Genomic DNA, 15,112 nt, shown 5'->3' with positions numbered 1-15,112 from the left:
CCACCCTGCTTCAGAGCATCGGTGAGAGCAGGGTGGGCCAACTGGTGGCCCACGGGCCGCATCCGGCCCCCGGGCCATTTCATTTCATTCATTCAGCCAATAAACCTGGACTGTGAGCTCCCAAAGTGGGGCTTTAAACCATAAAATTGTGCTACCAAATGAGCCAGACTGAGACCTGAATAAACAGTGAATCATAACAAACAGCGTCAGAAATAAAGTGTAGGGTTCAGCAAAGTGACTCTGAACAAGTTTGTGTCAGTGAAGTGAATCTGAACAAGTTTCTGAATGAAATGAAACGCGTTATCTTACAGCTCTGCTGTCCAATGTGAGCATCAGCCTGAGTCCAGACAAGGAGATATTTATCGAGAATAAAGACACAGTGACACTAAGATGTACAGCGATGGGATCGTTCCCCACCTATTCCTGGGCACTGGATGGAAACCCGTTACCTGTAACCCCACGTTACACACTGTCTGCAGATAATAGCACTCTGACAATCAGCCCCGTACACAGGAACGACAGTGGAGGGTTTATCTGCACGGCCAGTAACCCGGTGAGCAGTGACAGCAGCAAACCAGTGGCCCTAACCATACAAGGTGAGCTGGACCAATAGAAAAGTGCGCCCCTTTCTTGCGGAACCCACTATAATCAATAATGTACTTTCCGGCCCTCGGTTCCCTGACGTCACTGTGGGGCGCTCGGCTCCGGACACGCAAGTGGCAAACGGGCTTCACGAGGATTCACCGCTGTTGTGATTGTCTGTGTCTGTCTGTGTGTGTGTGAGTGTGAGTCTGTGTGTGTGAGTGTGGGTGTGTGAGAGAGGGTGTGTGAGAGGGAGTGTGTGTGAGAGTGTGTGTGTCTCTCTGTTTGTAAGTGTCTCTTTGTGGATCTGTGTCTCTGATTGTGAGTGTCTGCGTGTGTCTCTCTCTCAGTTTGTGAGTGTGTTTGCATGCCTCTGTGTGCGTGTGTATGTTTGTGAGTGTCTGTGTCTGTGTGTGTGTCTCTGTGTGTCTCTGTGAGTGTCTGAGTATCTGTGTATCTCTCCGTGAGTGTCTGTGTGTTGTGTGTCTGTATCTCTCTGTTTGTGAGTGTCCATGTGTTTGTGTGTGTGTATGTCTGTTTGTGTGTGTCTGTGTGCCTCTGTGTGTCTGTGGATCCCTTGTTTGTGAGTGTCTGGGTATCTTTATGTGTCTGTGTATCTCTCTGTGAGTGTCTGTATGTGTCTCTGTATGTCTGTATCTCTGTTTGCGAGTCTCTGTGTCTCTCTGTTTGTGAGTGTCTGCGTATCTCTGTTTGTGAGTGTCTGTGTGTATTTGTGTGTCTGTGTCTCCGTCTCTGTGTGTTTGTGGGTGTGCCTGTGTGTGTCTCTCTATGTGTTTGTGAGTGTCTCTCTGTGTTGTGAGTGTGTCTCTATCTATGGGACATCCTCCCGACATGAAAGGCGCTATATAAATGTATGTATCTCTCTCTGTATCTGTGAGAGTGTGTGTCTCTGTGAGTCTGTGAGTGTGTGTGTGTCTCTCTGTGTTTGTGCATGTTTGTCTCTCTGTGAGTGTGTGAGTTTCCCTCTGGTCTGTGTGTATGTCTCTGTGTTTCTGAGTGTGTGTTTCTCTCTCCCCCAAACGCCCCAAAAAAGCCACCCAGTCCTTGTTAAAGAAGCAATTATATTTTTCCCCAACAATGTAATATGTCCTCCTATTTCCTCATGTCTAGTTTATATCAATAAAGTGAAAACATGTTCATCAATATCCCCGATCAACTCCGCCATTTTCTGCAAAATTTGTCAAAAATGCCCAAATCGCCCACAACAAATTTTTACTTTTCTTGGCCCAGAGTGTTGAGCGCATAACTACGGTATAACAATGCTGCTAACTACAGAACTGCATACTATGTACGGAGACCTGTAGCTCAGGGGTTAGAGCACTGGCCTCGCAAGTGAGGGGTTTGATTCCCGGTGGGTCAGGGCGAAACATGGGCAATTTTCCTTACTCCACACCCACGCCCCCTCATCAGCAGTAAGTACCCAGTTGTTAGTTGATTGGTGGATCACTTTTCCAGCGGTAATAATTCCCGTCAAAATAAATAAAACAATAATAATAATTTGGTCACTCAATCCATGACTGTTTGTGGGGATGTCGCTGGCTCAATGGCTGCCGCGTTTCGCCCACAAAATACAGTCACTGCACTTTACAGCATATCCTGTGAAGCTCTTTGAGACGCCTCGAAGACGTGATAAGGTTATATGAAATGCAAGATTTATTATTATAACAACAACAGCTTACATTGATATAGCCCCCCTCACGCAGGATAGCGTCCCAGAGCACTTGATGTCTGATTTAAGGGTGAATAATAATAACACTAATAGTGTCGGAAATGCAGTGCAGTGTTAGTAAAGTGAATCAGAACAGCTTTGTGTTAAGCTTTGTGTCTGAATGAAATGAAACGCTTTATCTTACAGCCCTGGTGTCCAATGTGAGCATCAGCCTGAGTCCAGACGGGGAGATGATGATAGAGAATAAGACACAGTGACACTGAGATGTACAGCGATGGGATCGTTCCCCACCTATTCCTGGGCACTGGGTGGACACCCGTTACCTGTAACCCCACGTTACACACTGTCTGCAGATAATAGCACTCTGACAATCAGCCCCGTACACAGGAGCGACAGTGGAGGGTTTATCTGCACGGCCAGTAACCTGGTGAGCAGTGACAGCAGCAAACCAGTGAAGCTGGTGATAACTTGTGAGTATATTTGCTGTGGTGTTAAAACCAGATCAACGTGAGCTGAACAGGACAGTGCAGTTGGCCCACGTATCCCTACTTGTTCCAGCCTGGCTCAGCTCTCTATAAGTCAGAAGGTTGTGGCCTCACGTCAGTACTTGGAACTCATGTAGTCCAGACTGAAGCTCCAATGCAATGCTGGAATATTCTACATTGGGGTTTGATGCTGTGAATAGAGGAACAAAGAGTGGGATCCTGTAGTGTAATGGTTAGAGCTCTCGCCTCAGAACTGAGAGGACCTGGGTTCAATTCCTGGGCAAAACGAATATTTAGGTAAGTTTCCTCCTCCACACACATACACCCCTCTGTTTACCCAGCATTAAGGAGGAACTTGGTTGTTAGACAATTGGCGGATCGGTTTTCCAGTGCTATAATCACTTCAGACCGAGGCTTCCTGTTTGGCTCCCGTCAGCCCTCCCACCTCAGACACTGACAGTGTCACCATCCATGGATACACACTCAACGTTGCTAAGCCAGTCCGGATCCTTGGAGTCTTGTTCGAACCTCAACTTTCCTTTCTATCCCACATTTCGCCCACAAATATACAGTCAATTCACTTTACAGTCTATTCTGTGAAGCGCTTTGAGACGTCTGTATCAATTGCAAGGATTATTGTTATTATTTGTGCCATGACTCGCTTTGCCTTCCCCCACCTCCACAACGTTGCCCAGCTCTGACATTGTCTCACACCGCAGGCCACCAAGACCCTCATACATGCCTTCATTACTTCGAGGCTCGACTCTTCATCTTTGCTTGTCGGCCTCTCCAACTCCTCCCTCCACAGGCTGCAGATCACCCAGAACTAATTCTGCAGCCCGTGTCCTTTCCTTCCCCAGAGCTCCGTCACCCCATCACCATCCCCCACCCTCGCCCGACTCCACTGGCTTCACATCACACACAGCATACAGTTCAAGATCCTGGTCCTCACCTTCAAAGCCCTCCATGGTCTTCCTCTCCCCTACCTCTCCGACCTCCTACCATCTTGTTCGCTCCCTCCGCTCAGTGGGCTCTGGCCTGCTTCATGTCCCCCGCCTCGCTCGCTCCACGTTCAGTGGGCCGGCCTTCCGCCTCTCTGCCCCCACCTTCTGGAACTCCATCCCACAGTCCCTCCATCTCACCTCCTCCCTCGCCACCTTCAAGACCCACCTCAAGACCCTCCTCTTCGACCGTGCTTTTCGATCCTGCTCCCCCGCCCTCCACCCTCCCCACCCCAACCCCAGCTCAGGTCCGAAACTCTGTCTGTCCAGCACCTTGGGACATCCTCCCAACGTGAAAGGTTCTAAACAACATAATTTTGTTGTTGTTGTTCAAAATTACATTTAAAAAGACAATAATAATGTGGTCACTCAATCCACGACTTGTGGTTGAAGAGGAAGGTCTTCAGGCACGACCTAAAGATGGGGAAGGGGCATGGCAGAAGGAGTGAGGAAGAATGCTTCAGAGTTTGAGGCCGCAGTGGCTGAAAGTGCAGTCACCAATGGTGGAGTGGAGGGGATGAGGAAAAAAAGGAGCCTGGAGCCAGACCAGCAGAGGCAGCGGGTTGGGTGTTAAGCAGGTCAGAGAGAGAGTTAGGGAGCTGCCAGGGCACGAAGGGATTTGAAACAAGTGAGAGGATCTTGAAATCAATCCGTTCGGCCATAGGGAGCAGTGGGGCCTGGCGAGGGCGGAGTGATGGGGTACAGAAATTTAGTGTGTGATAGGGAGCCAGTGGGGTCTGGCGAGGGCGGGGGTGATGGGGTACAGAGTTAGTGTGATAGGGAGCCAGTGGGGCCTGGCGAGGGCGGGGGTGATGGGGTACAGAGTTTAGTGTGACAGGGACCCAGTGGGGCCTGGCGAGGGCTGTAATTTACTGAATTTTCTGAATTGAATACAGACTGTTTCTCTCACACTATCATCTGCATCCATTTATCTATCTATGTCACAGTTTAATGCTTATTCTTTCAGATGGCCCTGATCCACCCACAGTTGAAGTGATCGGGCTGGAGCTATGTGGCAGCTTCTTCCCAGGACAGTACTGTGGGAAGGAGGGAGATTTGATGACCCTCAACTGTCAGACGAAATGTTTCCCAGAGTGTAACTACAGGTGGACACATAACACCGCGGTCATTGCCGGCAACACCTCACAGCTGCCTATAGAGAGCCTCACGTTCAACAACAGCGGGGATTACACTTGCAATGTGAAGAATGATTACACCACGATTAGCCGCACGGAGAAGGTTTCAATCCTCGTGTACAGTGAGTTAGATCTCAGTCAAAATTGGCACTGTGTAAACAATACATGACATTTACACAGTGGTTTTCACGTCAGGAGGACAGTCAGGGATCTGCACCCGAGCTGTGGATTGGGATCAGGAGGGGTGGAGGGTGGGGAGGGTCGGGATAGGAGGATGACTGAAGGCATGGTCGGTCGAAGAGGAGGGCCTTGAGATAGGTCTTTAAGATGGCCTTGGGTATAGGGAGCACAATTTCCACGTCTGCAGCCTTGGCAAATTCCAAGTTTGGAGCCTGGGCAGGACTGGGGGTACAGAGTTTAGTGTGTGTGAGATCAGGAGCCACACACATGATACTAGGCTGGAAAAGTAGTAAATAGTGAGGAGGTTAGTAACAGACTGCAAGAGGACATAGACAGACTGGTAACACAGGCAGACACGTGGTAGATGACGTTTAATGTGGATAAATGCGAATTGATGCATTTTGCGAGGAAGACAGGTGGCAGGACAGGTAGATAAAGCTGTTAAAAAATATTACGTCCTTGAAACGTCTCAAATCGCTTCACAGGATATACTGTAAAGTGAATTGCCGGTTTATTTTGTGGGTGACACTTCAGCCAATTGCACACAGGAGTGTCCCACAAACAGTCGTGGATTGGGGCAGAGAGGCTGAAGGTCCGATCGCCGATGGTGGGGCAGGCCAGATGGAAGACATGGAGCAGGCCAGAGTCCACTGAGCTGAGGGAGCGGACAGGTTGGTCGAGGGTTAGGAGGTCACAGAGGTAGGGACAGAGGAGTGAGGCCATGGAGGGCTTTAAAGCTGAGCACCAGGATCTTGAACAGTATCCTCTGAGGGATGGGAGCCAGTGGAGCCGGGCGAGGGTGGGGACAACTCAAGGTGGAGCCAATAACTGGACTGTTTGTCTTTGCCTTGTTCAAGGGACTCCCACACAGCAGATCACATGCGGAGCAGCAGATAAAGGAACAGCATTGGTGTTGATGTGCTCCTGGGCTGGTGGGGTGCCAGACTCTGTCCTTCAGCTGAAGGTCGGACAGATGATTGTCAATGGGACAAACGAGGGGAATGTCACCATCACAAAGGATCAGCTCAGCTCCCGAGAGATCTTCACATGTGTTGGACGCCATGTTGTCTCTGACAGTCAATGCTCTATAGTCATTGGTGAGGACTTGAGGGCTGAACAACAACAACGATGACAAATTACACTTGTATAGCGCTCTTCACGTCGCAAACACGTCCCGGGATGCTGCACAGTCTGGGTTTTTGGACCTGAGCTGGGAGTTGGGGTCAGGAGGGGTGGAGGGCAGGGGGGTGGGTTGGGGGTTGGGAGGGTGGCTGAAGGTGCGATTGGTCAAAGAGGAAGGTCTTTAGATGGGGTTTGAGACGTCTCGATGGCGTGATAAGGCGCTGTATCAAACGGGAGGATTATTATTATTCCTACTGACTGTTGGGGTGACTGTGTTGCTGTTTTGCTGAACGCCGTCTGTGCTGTTACACAGATAAACCCCAGAGAGCGTCAGGGTCTGAGCCTCAGGTGGAAGTGGGGAAGGAAGCAGATGTGACCTTAGACGTGTCACTGACAGACACAGTGCGGGTGTCAGACCCTGGCCTGCTGCCCGCACACTTTACATGGTCGAAGGAAGGCAACTCCATCACTGGCTCTGACGACAAGTTCATCATCACCTCAGGACCGACCTTCTCTAAACTGCTCATCAGTAAATTCCAGGCAACCGATCAGGGCACATATCAATGCCGTGTCACTAACGCAGTGGGAGAGAACTTATTCCAATTTGACGTGACTTTGAAAGACGAAGGTAAGTTATGGTATGTCGACACCAACACACAGATGCACACACACACACATACACTCACAAACACACAGACACCTACACTTATTGTAGTGGAGTCCCTGTAGCTCAGTCGTTAGAGTCCTCGCCTCGCAAGTGAGGCTGGTCAGGTCAGGGCGAAATGTTGGGCAGTTTCCTTACTCCACACCACACACACACACGTTTCTGTTTACCAGCAGTAAGTCGGAACCCACTTGTTAGTCGATTGGCGGATCGCTTTCTGGGTGTAGAAATCCCTCAAAACATTTTTTAAAAAAGAATAAGAAGAAATTGGTCACTTCAATCCATGACTGTTTGTGGGACGTCGCTGTGCTCAATTGGCTGCCGCGTTTCACCCCCAAAGTAAACAGTCATTACACCTTACAGTATATCCTGTGCAGCACTTTGGGATGTGAAAAGGCACTATATCAAATTTAAGGATTATTATAGAAAACCGTGTGTGTGGAGTAAGGAAAATGGCCAATATTTTGACCCGCCCAGAAACCAAACCCAGGAGATGGAAGGAGGTAAGTAGGGGCCGGATGTGGCCCCTGGGCCGCAGTTGGACTACTCTGCTCTAAAATGACAAATAACCTTTCTTTTCTGTTTGTAGTCAATGTTGGACTGATAGTTGGAGTGACAATCGGAGTATGTGCACTCGTGATCATCGTATCAGTGCTTCTGGTTTTCCTCTATAGGAAAAGGAAGCGAGGTAAGTGTCAGGAGATTGTTTGAAATATATAAGTATATATATATTTGACGGCTTATATCAAATGCAATTTGTGGAGCCCTGTAGCGTATCGGTTGGAACACTCGCCTCGCAAGCGAGAGGACCTGTGGTTCGATTCCCAGGCGGGACAGGGTGAAGCCTGAGGCAAGTTTCCTTACTCCACCACACACACAGACACCTCTATTTACCAACAGTAAGTCGGCACCCTTGTTGGTTGATTGGCGGATAATTTTTCCGGGTATAATAATCCCTTAAAAAAATATAATAAATTGGTCACTCAGTCCACGACTGTTTGTGGGACATCGCTGTGCGCAATTGGCTGCCACCTTTGCCCACAAAAATGCAGTCACTACACTTTACAGTATATTCTGGAGGGGTCTTGTAGCTTAGTGGTTAGAGCACTCGCCTCTCAAGCGAGAGGACCTGGGCTCACTCACAAAATATATGGTCAATTTACTTTATTGTGAAGCGTTTTGAGACGTCTGGACGATGTGATACGGCGCTGTATAAAATGCAAGGATTATTATTATCATATTATTTTCCTGTTAGATGTTTCGGACCTTCACAGCACTGAAACCAATGGTAAGTCTGGACCAAAATTGTATAGTATCTGTCTGTATACATCTCAGTCCGTTTACCCTGTCCATCGTCTAACTTGTCTCTTACATCCGACTCAGCCCTGCTTCCTGCAGTCCCTCCAACTCCTTGCTAACTGCCGCACGATAATTTTTTAGGCAAGTTTCCTTACTCCACACACACAAACACACGGCTCTGTTTACTGAGCAGTAACCCGCTTGTTAGTCGATTGGTGGATCACTTTTCCAGGGGGTAATAATCCCTCCAAAAAATAATAATAATTTGGTTGCTTCAATCCACGGCTGTTTGTGTGGGATGTCGCTTGGCGCAATCGGCTGCCACGTTTCGCCCACAAAATAGTCACTACAATTTACAGTGTATCCTGCGAAGTACTTTGAGACGTCTCAAAGAAATGATAATATAGCAAATACAAGGATTATGATTATAATTTTATTATTATTATTTGTCTGTCTGTTGCTACTCACATAGTTTGTGTTTTGCTTCAATCATTTGTTCTGTTCAGCAGCCTTCGACATACACAGCACAGAGGCCATTGAAAACAAAACCTATGGTAAATCCAGATTAATATTGTACAGCTAACAAAGCTATCTATACATCTCTCCTCCGTGTTTCTGTCTGTCTGTCTGTCTGTCTGTCAATATATTCTCTCTGCTACAGTATATTCTGTGAAGGTCTTTGAGCATCTCGAAGACGTGATAAGGCACGATATCAAATACAAGAAATATTATTATTAAGTCTTGTACCTCGGTAGTTAGAGCACTCGGCTCGCAAGTGAGAGACCTGGGTTTGATTCCCGGTCAGGGAGAAATGTTGGGCAAGTTTCCTTTCTGCTACGGGAAATATCAACCAGAAGGATTATTATTATTATTATTTCTGCAGATCCTCAGGATTTTTATGCACAAGTCGACAAATCAAATCCACTTAAAACAACAGGTAAGAGTAATCCAACTGAGTCAGAACTCCCCCTCCACACGCACACCCCCATTTCCTTAAGTGAACCAAACTCCTCAACCCCCATTACCCATTCCTCGCCAGGCACCTCCCTACCTGGAGTCCTGTAGCTCAGTGGTTAGAGCCATCGCCTCGCAAGCGAGAGACCCGGGTTCGATTCCCGGGCGGGTCAGGGTGGAACCGCTCTCTGCGTGAACAAGTGGCTCCTAACTCAACCTAATCGCCAATGTTCTCATCCTACAGATTCTCAGGATTTATATGCTAAAGTGGACAATCTAAGCCGACAACTGCAGGTATGTCACGATTAACACGGACAGAGTGTTCTGTGGAGCCATGTAGCTCAGTGGTTAGACCCCTCGCCTCGCAAGCGAGAGGACCCGGGTTCGATTCCCGGGTGGGGTCAGGTCAGGGCAAAATCTTAGGCAAGTTTCCTTACTCGAGACACACACACAGAGACACACACACACACACACACACGCCTCTGTTACCCAGCAATAAGTAGGAACCCGCTTGTTAGTTGATTGGCAGATCGCTTTTCCGAGGGTTCATAAACCGTTCAAAACCCCAAAAATTGGTCCCTCAACCCACGACTGTTTGTGGACACCGCGTGTGTGCATTTGGCTGCCACGTTTCGCCCACAAAATATACAGTGTATCCTGTGAAGCGCTTTGAGACGTCTCGAAGATGTGATAAAGCTCGATATCAAGTGCAAAGATTATTATTATTATAATAAGTTATTATTATTGTCCACCTAAACATACAGACAGGACCTCAGTTTAGCATGTTAGTTAAAAACAAAATAATGTTTCTGACAACACAGTGCACCTCCCATCAGTGCATTGCTGTGTCAGCCTGGACTACAAGGTCAAATTCCACAACCTTTTGCCTCCTAACAGGGACTAAATAATAAGGAAGGTATTAAGAATTGTTGATAAGAAAGTGAGTTTGGCTCAACATACAGTTTAGAAAGCTTACTAGACTTGCCTGATTGCTCTGTCTAAAAAATGTACTTCCCTAAATAAAAGGGGTTTTCCTCGCTCTGCTCTGAACTCACGCTATATGTTTGTGTACAGTAGTGTCATACAGGAACCTTGAAGAAGGATGTATTGGCCATGGAGGAGTGCGGTGCTGATTCACCAGAATTATACCCGGGTTTAAAGGGTTGAATTATGAGGCCAGGTTACAAAAACTGCAGCTCAGTGTACCTCGTCCCCCGCTCCACCCTCGGCGGCCGTGCGTTCAGCCACTATCCCTTCGCCTCGTTCCCTCCTTCCATTTTCAGGTCTCTGCTGAAGACCTTTCTTTTCGACCGCGCCTTTGGTCACCTTTTCCCCACCCTCCCCCCGGCTCAGCCCCGGGATCCGTTACTGTAAAGGGCTCTGAGACGCCGTCCAGCATGGAGGGTGCTATACAAATCCAAGTTGTTGTTGTTGTAAAGCCTTCGCCTCACAAGCGAGAGATCTGGGTTCGATTCCCCGGGCAGGGCGAAACGTTGGGCAAGTTTCCTTACTCCACACGCACGCACGTGCCTCTGTTTATCCAGCAGTAAGTAGGAACCCGGTTGTTAGTCTGTTGGGGGATTGCTTTTCCAGGAGTAATAATAATTCCTTCAAAAAAATAGTAATAATAATTTGGTCATTCAATCCACGGCTGTTTGTGGGACGTCGCTGTGTGCAATTGGCTGCTGCGTTTCACCCACAAAACATACAGCCATACAGTACAGTATATTGTGTGAAGCGCTTTGAGACGTCTTGAAGACGTCGAATGCAAGGATTGTATTGTGTAGTGACTGTATTAAGTGTAGTGACTGTGTATTTTGTGGGCGAAATGCGGCAGCCAATTGCACACAGCGACATCCCACAAAAGTTGTGCATTGAAGGGTCTATTTTTTTATTATTATTTTTTAAAAACAAACAATTTGAAGGAATTATTACCCTGAGAAAGCGATCTGTCAATCGACAGGTTCCTACTTACCGCTGGTCGACAGAGGCATGTGCGTGGAGTAAGGAAACTTACCCAACATTTCTCCGTGTCCCTCCCGAGAATTGATCCCAGGTCCTCTCGCTTGTGAGCCGAGTGCTGTAACCACTGAGCTACAGGACTCGTCTGACAGAGCTTCTATCTACTTTCTGCTTTAATCATTCCTTCAGGTAACGAGTGAAGAAGTTCCTCTTAAATTCCTCCTAAAATCTTAACTCAATTTAATCGCCAATGTTCTCATCCTACAGATCCTCAGGATTTATACGCTAAAGTCAACAAATCCAAGCCCACACCTGCAGGTACGTAATGATTAAAAAATTAAATGAAACTAAAAAAAATTTGGTCACTCAACCCACAACTGTTTGTGGGACACTGCTGTGCGCAATTGGCTGCCGCCTTTGGCCCACAAAATACACAGTCACTACACTTAGCAGTATATTTTTTGAAGCACTTTGAGACGTCTCGAAGATGTGATAAGGCACTATATCAAATGGGACACTGCTGTGCACAACTGGCTGCTGCATTTCGCCCACTAAATATAGTCACTACACTACAGTATATTCTGTGAAGTTCTTTAAGACATCTCTACGATGCTATGGTTGAACATAATAATAAGACTTGCATTTGATATAGCGTCTTATCACGCCTTTGAGACGTCTAAAAGCACTTCACAGAATATATTCCAAAGTGTAGTGACTGTATATTTTGCGGGCGAAACGTGGCATCCAATTGCGCACAACAATGTCCCCACCATCGGTCGTGGATTCAAGTGACCAAATTATTATCATTCTTTTTGGAAGGAATTATTACCCCCGGAAAAGTGATCCGCTATTCGACCAACAAGTGGGTTCCTACTTACTGCTGGTGAACAGAGGCGGGTGTCTGTCTGTCTGTGTGTGTGTGTGTGTCTGTCTGTGTGTGTGTGTGTGTCTGTCTGTGTGTGTGTGTGTGTGTGTGTCTGTCTGTCTGTGTGTATGTGTATGTCTGTCTCTGTGTATGTGTCTGTCTGTCTGTGTGTGTGTGTGGAGTAAAGAAATTTGCCTAAATATGCAGATTGGACCTCAGTTTAATGTCTGCCTTTGCCTCTGAATATAAATACAGTGCACCCACATCAATGTAATACAGTCTGGAATGTGAGGTCAAAGTCCCCAAAGAATTGCTTGTAAATATTGATCTGGTCTTAGGACCCACCATAGTAACCGATTGGAGCGAGCGATTGCTCCGTCCAAAGTATACTTCCTGGTTTCCACCCTTAGCCTTTTTACACTCCACCTTTGCCCTTATAACACGGTACCTTGTTATGTGTAATTCCGAGCTCAAGGGTTCGACCCAAGCGAGAGGACCCGGGTTCGATTCCCCGGGTGGGACGGGACAGGGCGAACCCTTAGGCAAGTTTCCTTACTCCCCAACTCGCCCAACCCCACCCCACACAGACATACACACACAGACATAAACACACACACACACCTTTGTTTACCAGCAGTAAGTAACAACCCACTTGTTAGTCAATGGGTGAATCATTTTCTGGGATAATAATTCCTTCCAATAAACTCCTGATAATAATGTGATCTCTCAATCAACGACTGTTTGTGGAGACGTCGCTGTGTGCAACTGGTTGCCATGCTTCACCCACAAAATACACAGTCACTACACTTTACCCCTGTGATCTGCTAAACCCGTATCAACCTGTCCACTCCCCCCGCTCAGCGGGCTCCGGACTGCTCCACATTCCCCCACCCTCTGGAAGTCCATCCCACAGTCCCTCGGCCCCCCCCCCCCTCCCCCCCCCCCCCCCCCCGTCTCCTTCAAGACCTGTGTCAAAATCCTCCTCTTTGACCAACCGCACCGGTGGTTACCCTCCTATCCCCCACCCTCCCCGCCTCCACCCTCCTGATCCCAACCCCCAGATCGGAGCCAACTGACCGTCCAGCGCCTTGGGACGTCCTCCTGATGTGAAAGGCTGTGTTTGTAAATGTCATTGCGTTGTGTGGTATTGTAGAGCCTCTCCTTACCACAGCCTTAAGGGAATCGCAGATTTGTTCTGCCATTTGATTTGAATCTGGTTCCTCCTAAATTCCTTCCAAATTTTTATCTCAACCTAATCGCCAACGTTTCTTATCCTGCAGATCCTCAGGATTTATACGCTAAAGTGGACAAATCTAAGCCCAAAACTGCAGGTATGTAATGATGAAAAAATTAAATTAAATTAAAAAAAATAAGAATTTGGTCACTTCAACCCATGACGGTTTGTGGGACACTGCTGCGCGCAATTGGCTGTCGCGTTTTGCCCACAAAATATACAGTCGCTACACAAATCTAAGCCCACAACTTCAGGCACGTAATGAGAAACATGGACAGAGTGTTCAGTCCTGTAGCTCAGGGGTTAGAGCAAGCGAGAGGATCCAGGTTTGATTCCCGGGCAGATCAGGCCAGGGCGAAACATTAGACAAGTTTATTTCACACACACACACACACATCACACGCCTCTGTTTACCAGCAGTAAGTAAGAACTCGCTTGTTAGTCGATTGGGGATCATCTTTCTAAGGGTAAGAATAAGAATCCTTTAAAAAAATAACAATTTGGTCACTCAATCTGCGAATGTTTGTGGGGACGGCGCTGGCTGCCGCGTTCCACCCGCAAAATATAGTCACTATACTTTATAGAATATCCTGTGAAGCTCTTTGAGACGTGTCGAAGATGTGATAAGGCGCTCTATCAAACGCAAGGATTATTATTATTTATTATTTATACGCTGGTACTTGCTGCTGTCTTAAGCGGAGTCTCACGCTGTAAAATATAAGATCATTTTAACTGTATTATCCAAAATTATATCAATGTTCTGTTTGTAATTCACAGATGCAGAAATATAATACAGTTCCTCCTCAAACAAAAACAGGTAAAAAAAAAGAGAAATCATTTTAAAATCTCAATACAAATTTTACTCACAATATTGTAGGTGGGGTCCAGTAGCTCAGTGGTTAGAGAACTGGTCTCGCAAGCGAGAGACCTCGGTTCTGTTCCCGGCAGAGAGAAATGTTGGGCAAGTTTCCTTACGCCACACGCCTCTGCTTACCTAACGGTACGTAGGAACCCGGTTGTGAGTCGACCGGCGCATCGCTTTTCCAGTGGTAATAATCCCTTCAAAACCAAAATACTAATAATTTCGTCACTTCAATTCCCGACTGTTTGTGGGACGCCGCTGTGTGCAAATTGACTGCCAGGTTTCGCCCGCAAAATACACAGTCACTACACTTTCGAGACGTCTCGAAGACGTGATAAGGCGCTGTATCCAAGGCAATGATTTTTATTATTATTAAGGATTATTAGGAAGGCACAGCCATCGATGGTTAAGTAGTTAAGTTAGTAGTTAAGTTAGTAACTAAATTAACAATCGATTTTACTGTTTCTCCTCAGGAACTCAAGCGAGCGAGAAAGCTTCCAGCTTTTGCAATTTACCGGCAAATTGAATATAACTTGTGTAATTCGGTCCCTGCGTCACCACCGATGATGTAAGAGGAGACGGCGGAGATTATCAGCCATTTTGGACTTCTCTTTCCTCAATAGGAAGTGAGATGTGATTCCTAATATTGTCCTCAACTTCATCTCTGACTCGTTCCGTTGGTATCGAGTAAAACGTACGTCACTTTAGAGAGTTTACAGTAGAAAGAAGCCTTTAGGCCATTTATGCTTATGTTGGTGCTCACTCCACCCCCCCACAAACTAACGCCCTCTCTCTCTCCCCCCACTACTGATGCTCCTCTCCCCACACTAACGCTTCTCCGCTCTCTCTCTTGCTTCCCCCTCCCCTATGCTGGTGGTCACTCCCCCGACACTAATGCTCCCTCTTCCCCCCCCCATACTGGTGCTCGCTCCCTCCACACTAACGCTCTCTCTCCCCCCTTAACTGGTGCTCACTCCCCCCTCACTGATGCTCTCTTCCCCCCCCCCTCCCACTACTGGTGCTCGCTCCCCCTCACAAACACTCTAATAATAATAATAATAATAATAACACTCTCT

General features: G+C 47.3%; 2 protein-coding genes across 5 annotated transcripts; both read left to right on the top strand.

Annotated features, from left to right (window-relative positions):
- Positions 1-311: 311 nt before the first annotated feature.
- Positions 312-2,529, top strand: LOC121852782 (carcinoembryonic antigen-related cell adhesion molecule 6-like; the record flags this gene model as incomplete). Its single annotated transcript, XM_042346674.1, has 2 exons — positions 312-596; positions 2,459-2,529. Coding segments are annotated over 2 exons (356 nt in total), but the record flags the coding sequence as incomplete, so codon positions are not given.
- Positions 2,530-2,537: 8 nt separating this feature from the next.
- On the top strand, positions 2,538-14,833 carry LOC103172651 (carcinoembryonic antigen-related cell adhesion molecule 1-like). Of its 4 annotated transcripts, none has more exons than XM_042346671.1 (13): positions 2,538-2,742; positions 4,726-5,016; positions 5,932-6,171; positions 6,510-6,824; positions 7,450-7,548; positions 8,116-8,148; positions 8,669-8,713; positions 9,043-9,096; positions 9,358-9,407; positions 11,343-11,393; positions 13,221-13,271; positions 13,952-13,991; positions 14,510-14,833. In XM_042346671.1, exons 1-13 carry the CDS (start codon positions 2,547-2,549, stop codon positions 14,560-14,562), a joined length of 1,518 nt encoding a protein of 505 aa, XP_042202605.1. In that variant the 5' UTR covers positions 2,538-2,546; the 3' UTR covers positions 14,563-14,833. The 4 variants fall into 4 exon arrangements, with proteins under 4 accessions (XP_042202605.1, XP_042202604.1, XP_042202606.1 ...); XM_042346670.1 differs by having other exon boundaries at positions 8,666-8,713; XM_042346672.1 differs by lacking the exon at positions 8,669-8,713.
- The last annotated feature ends 279 nt before the right edge of the window (positions 14,834-15,112 follow it).

The sequence above is a fragment of the Callorhinchus milii genome, unplaced genomic scaffold (assembly GCF_018977255.1).
Source record: "Callorhinchus milii isolate IMCB2004 unplaced genomic scaffold, IMCB_Cmil_1.0 Scaffold1294, whole genome shotgun sequence".
In the NCBI taxonomy this organism is placed as follows: domain Eukaryota; kingdom Metazoa; phylum Chordata; class Chondrichthyes; order Chimaeriformes; family Callorhinchidae; genus Callorhinchus; species Callorhinchus milii.
Note: the sequence above shows the minus strand (reverse complement) of the source record. Positions and strands in the feature narration are given on the sequence as shown.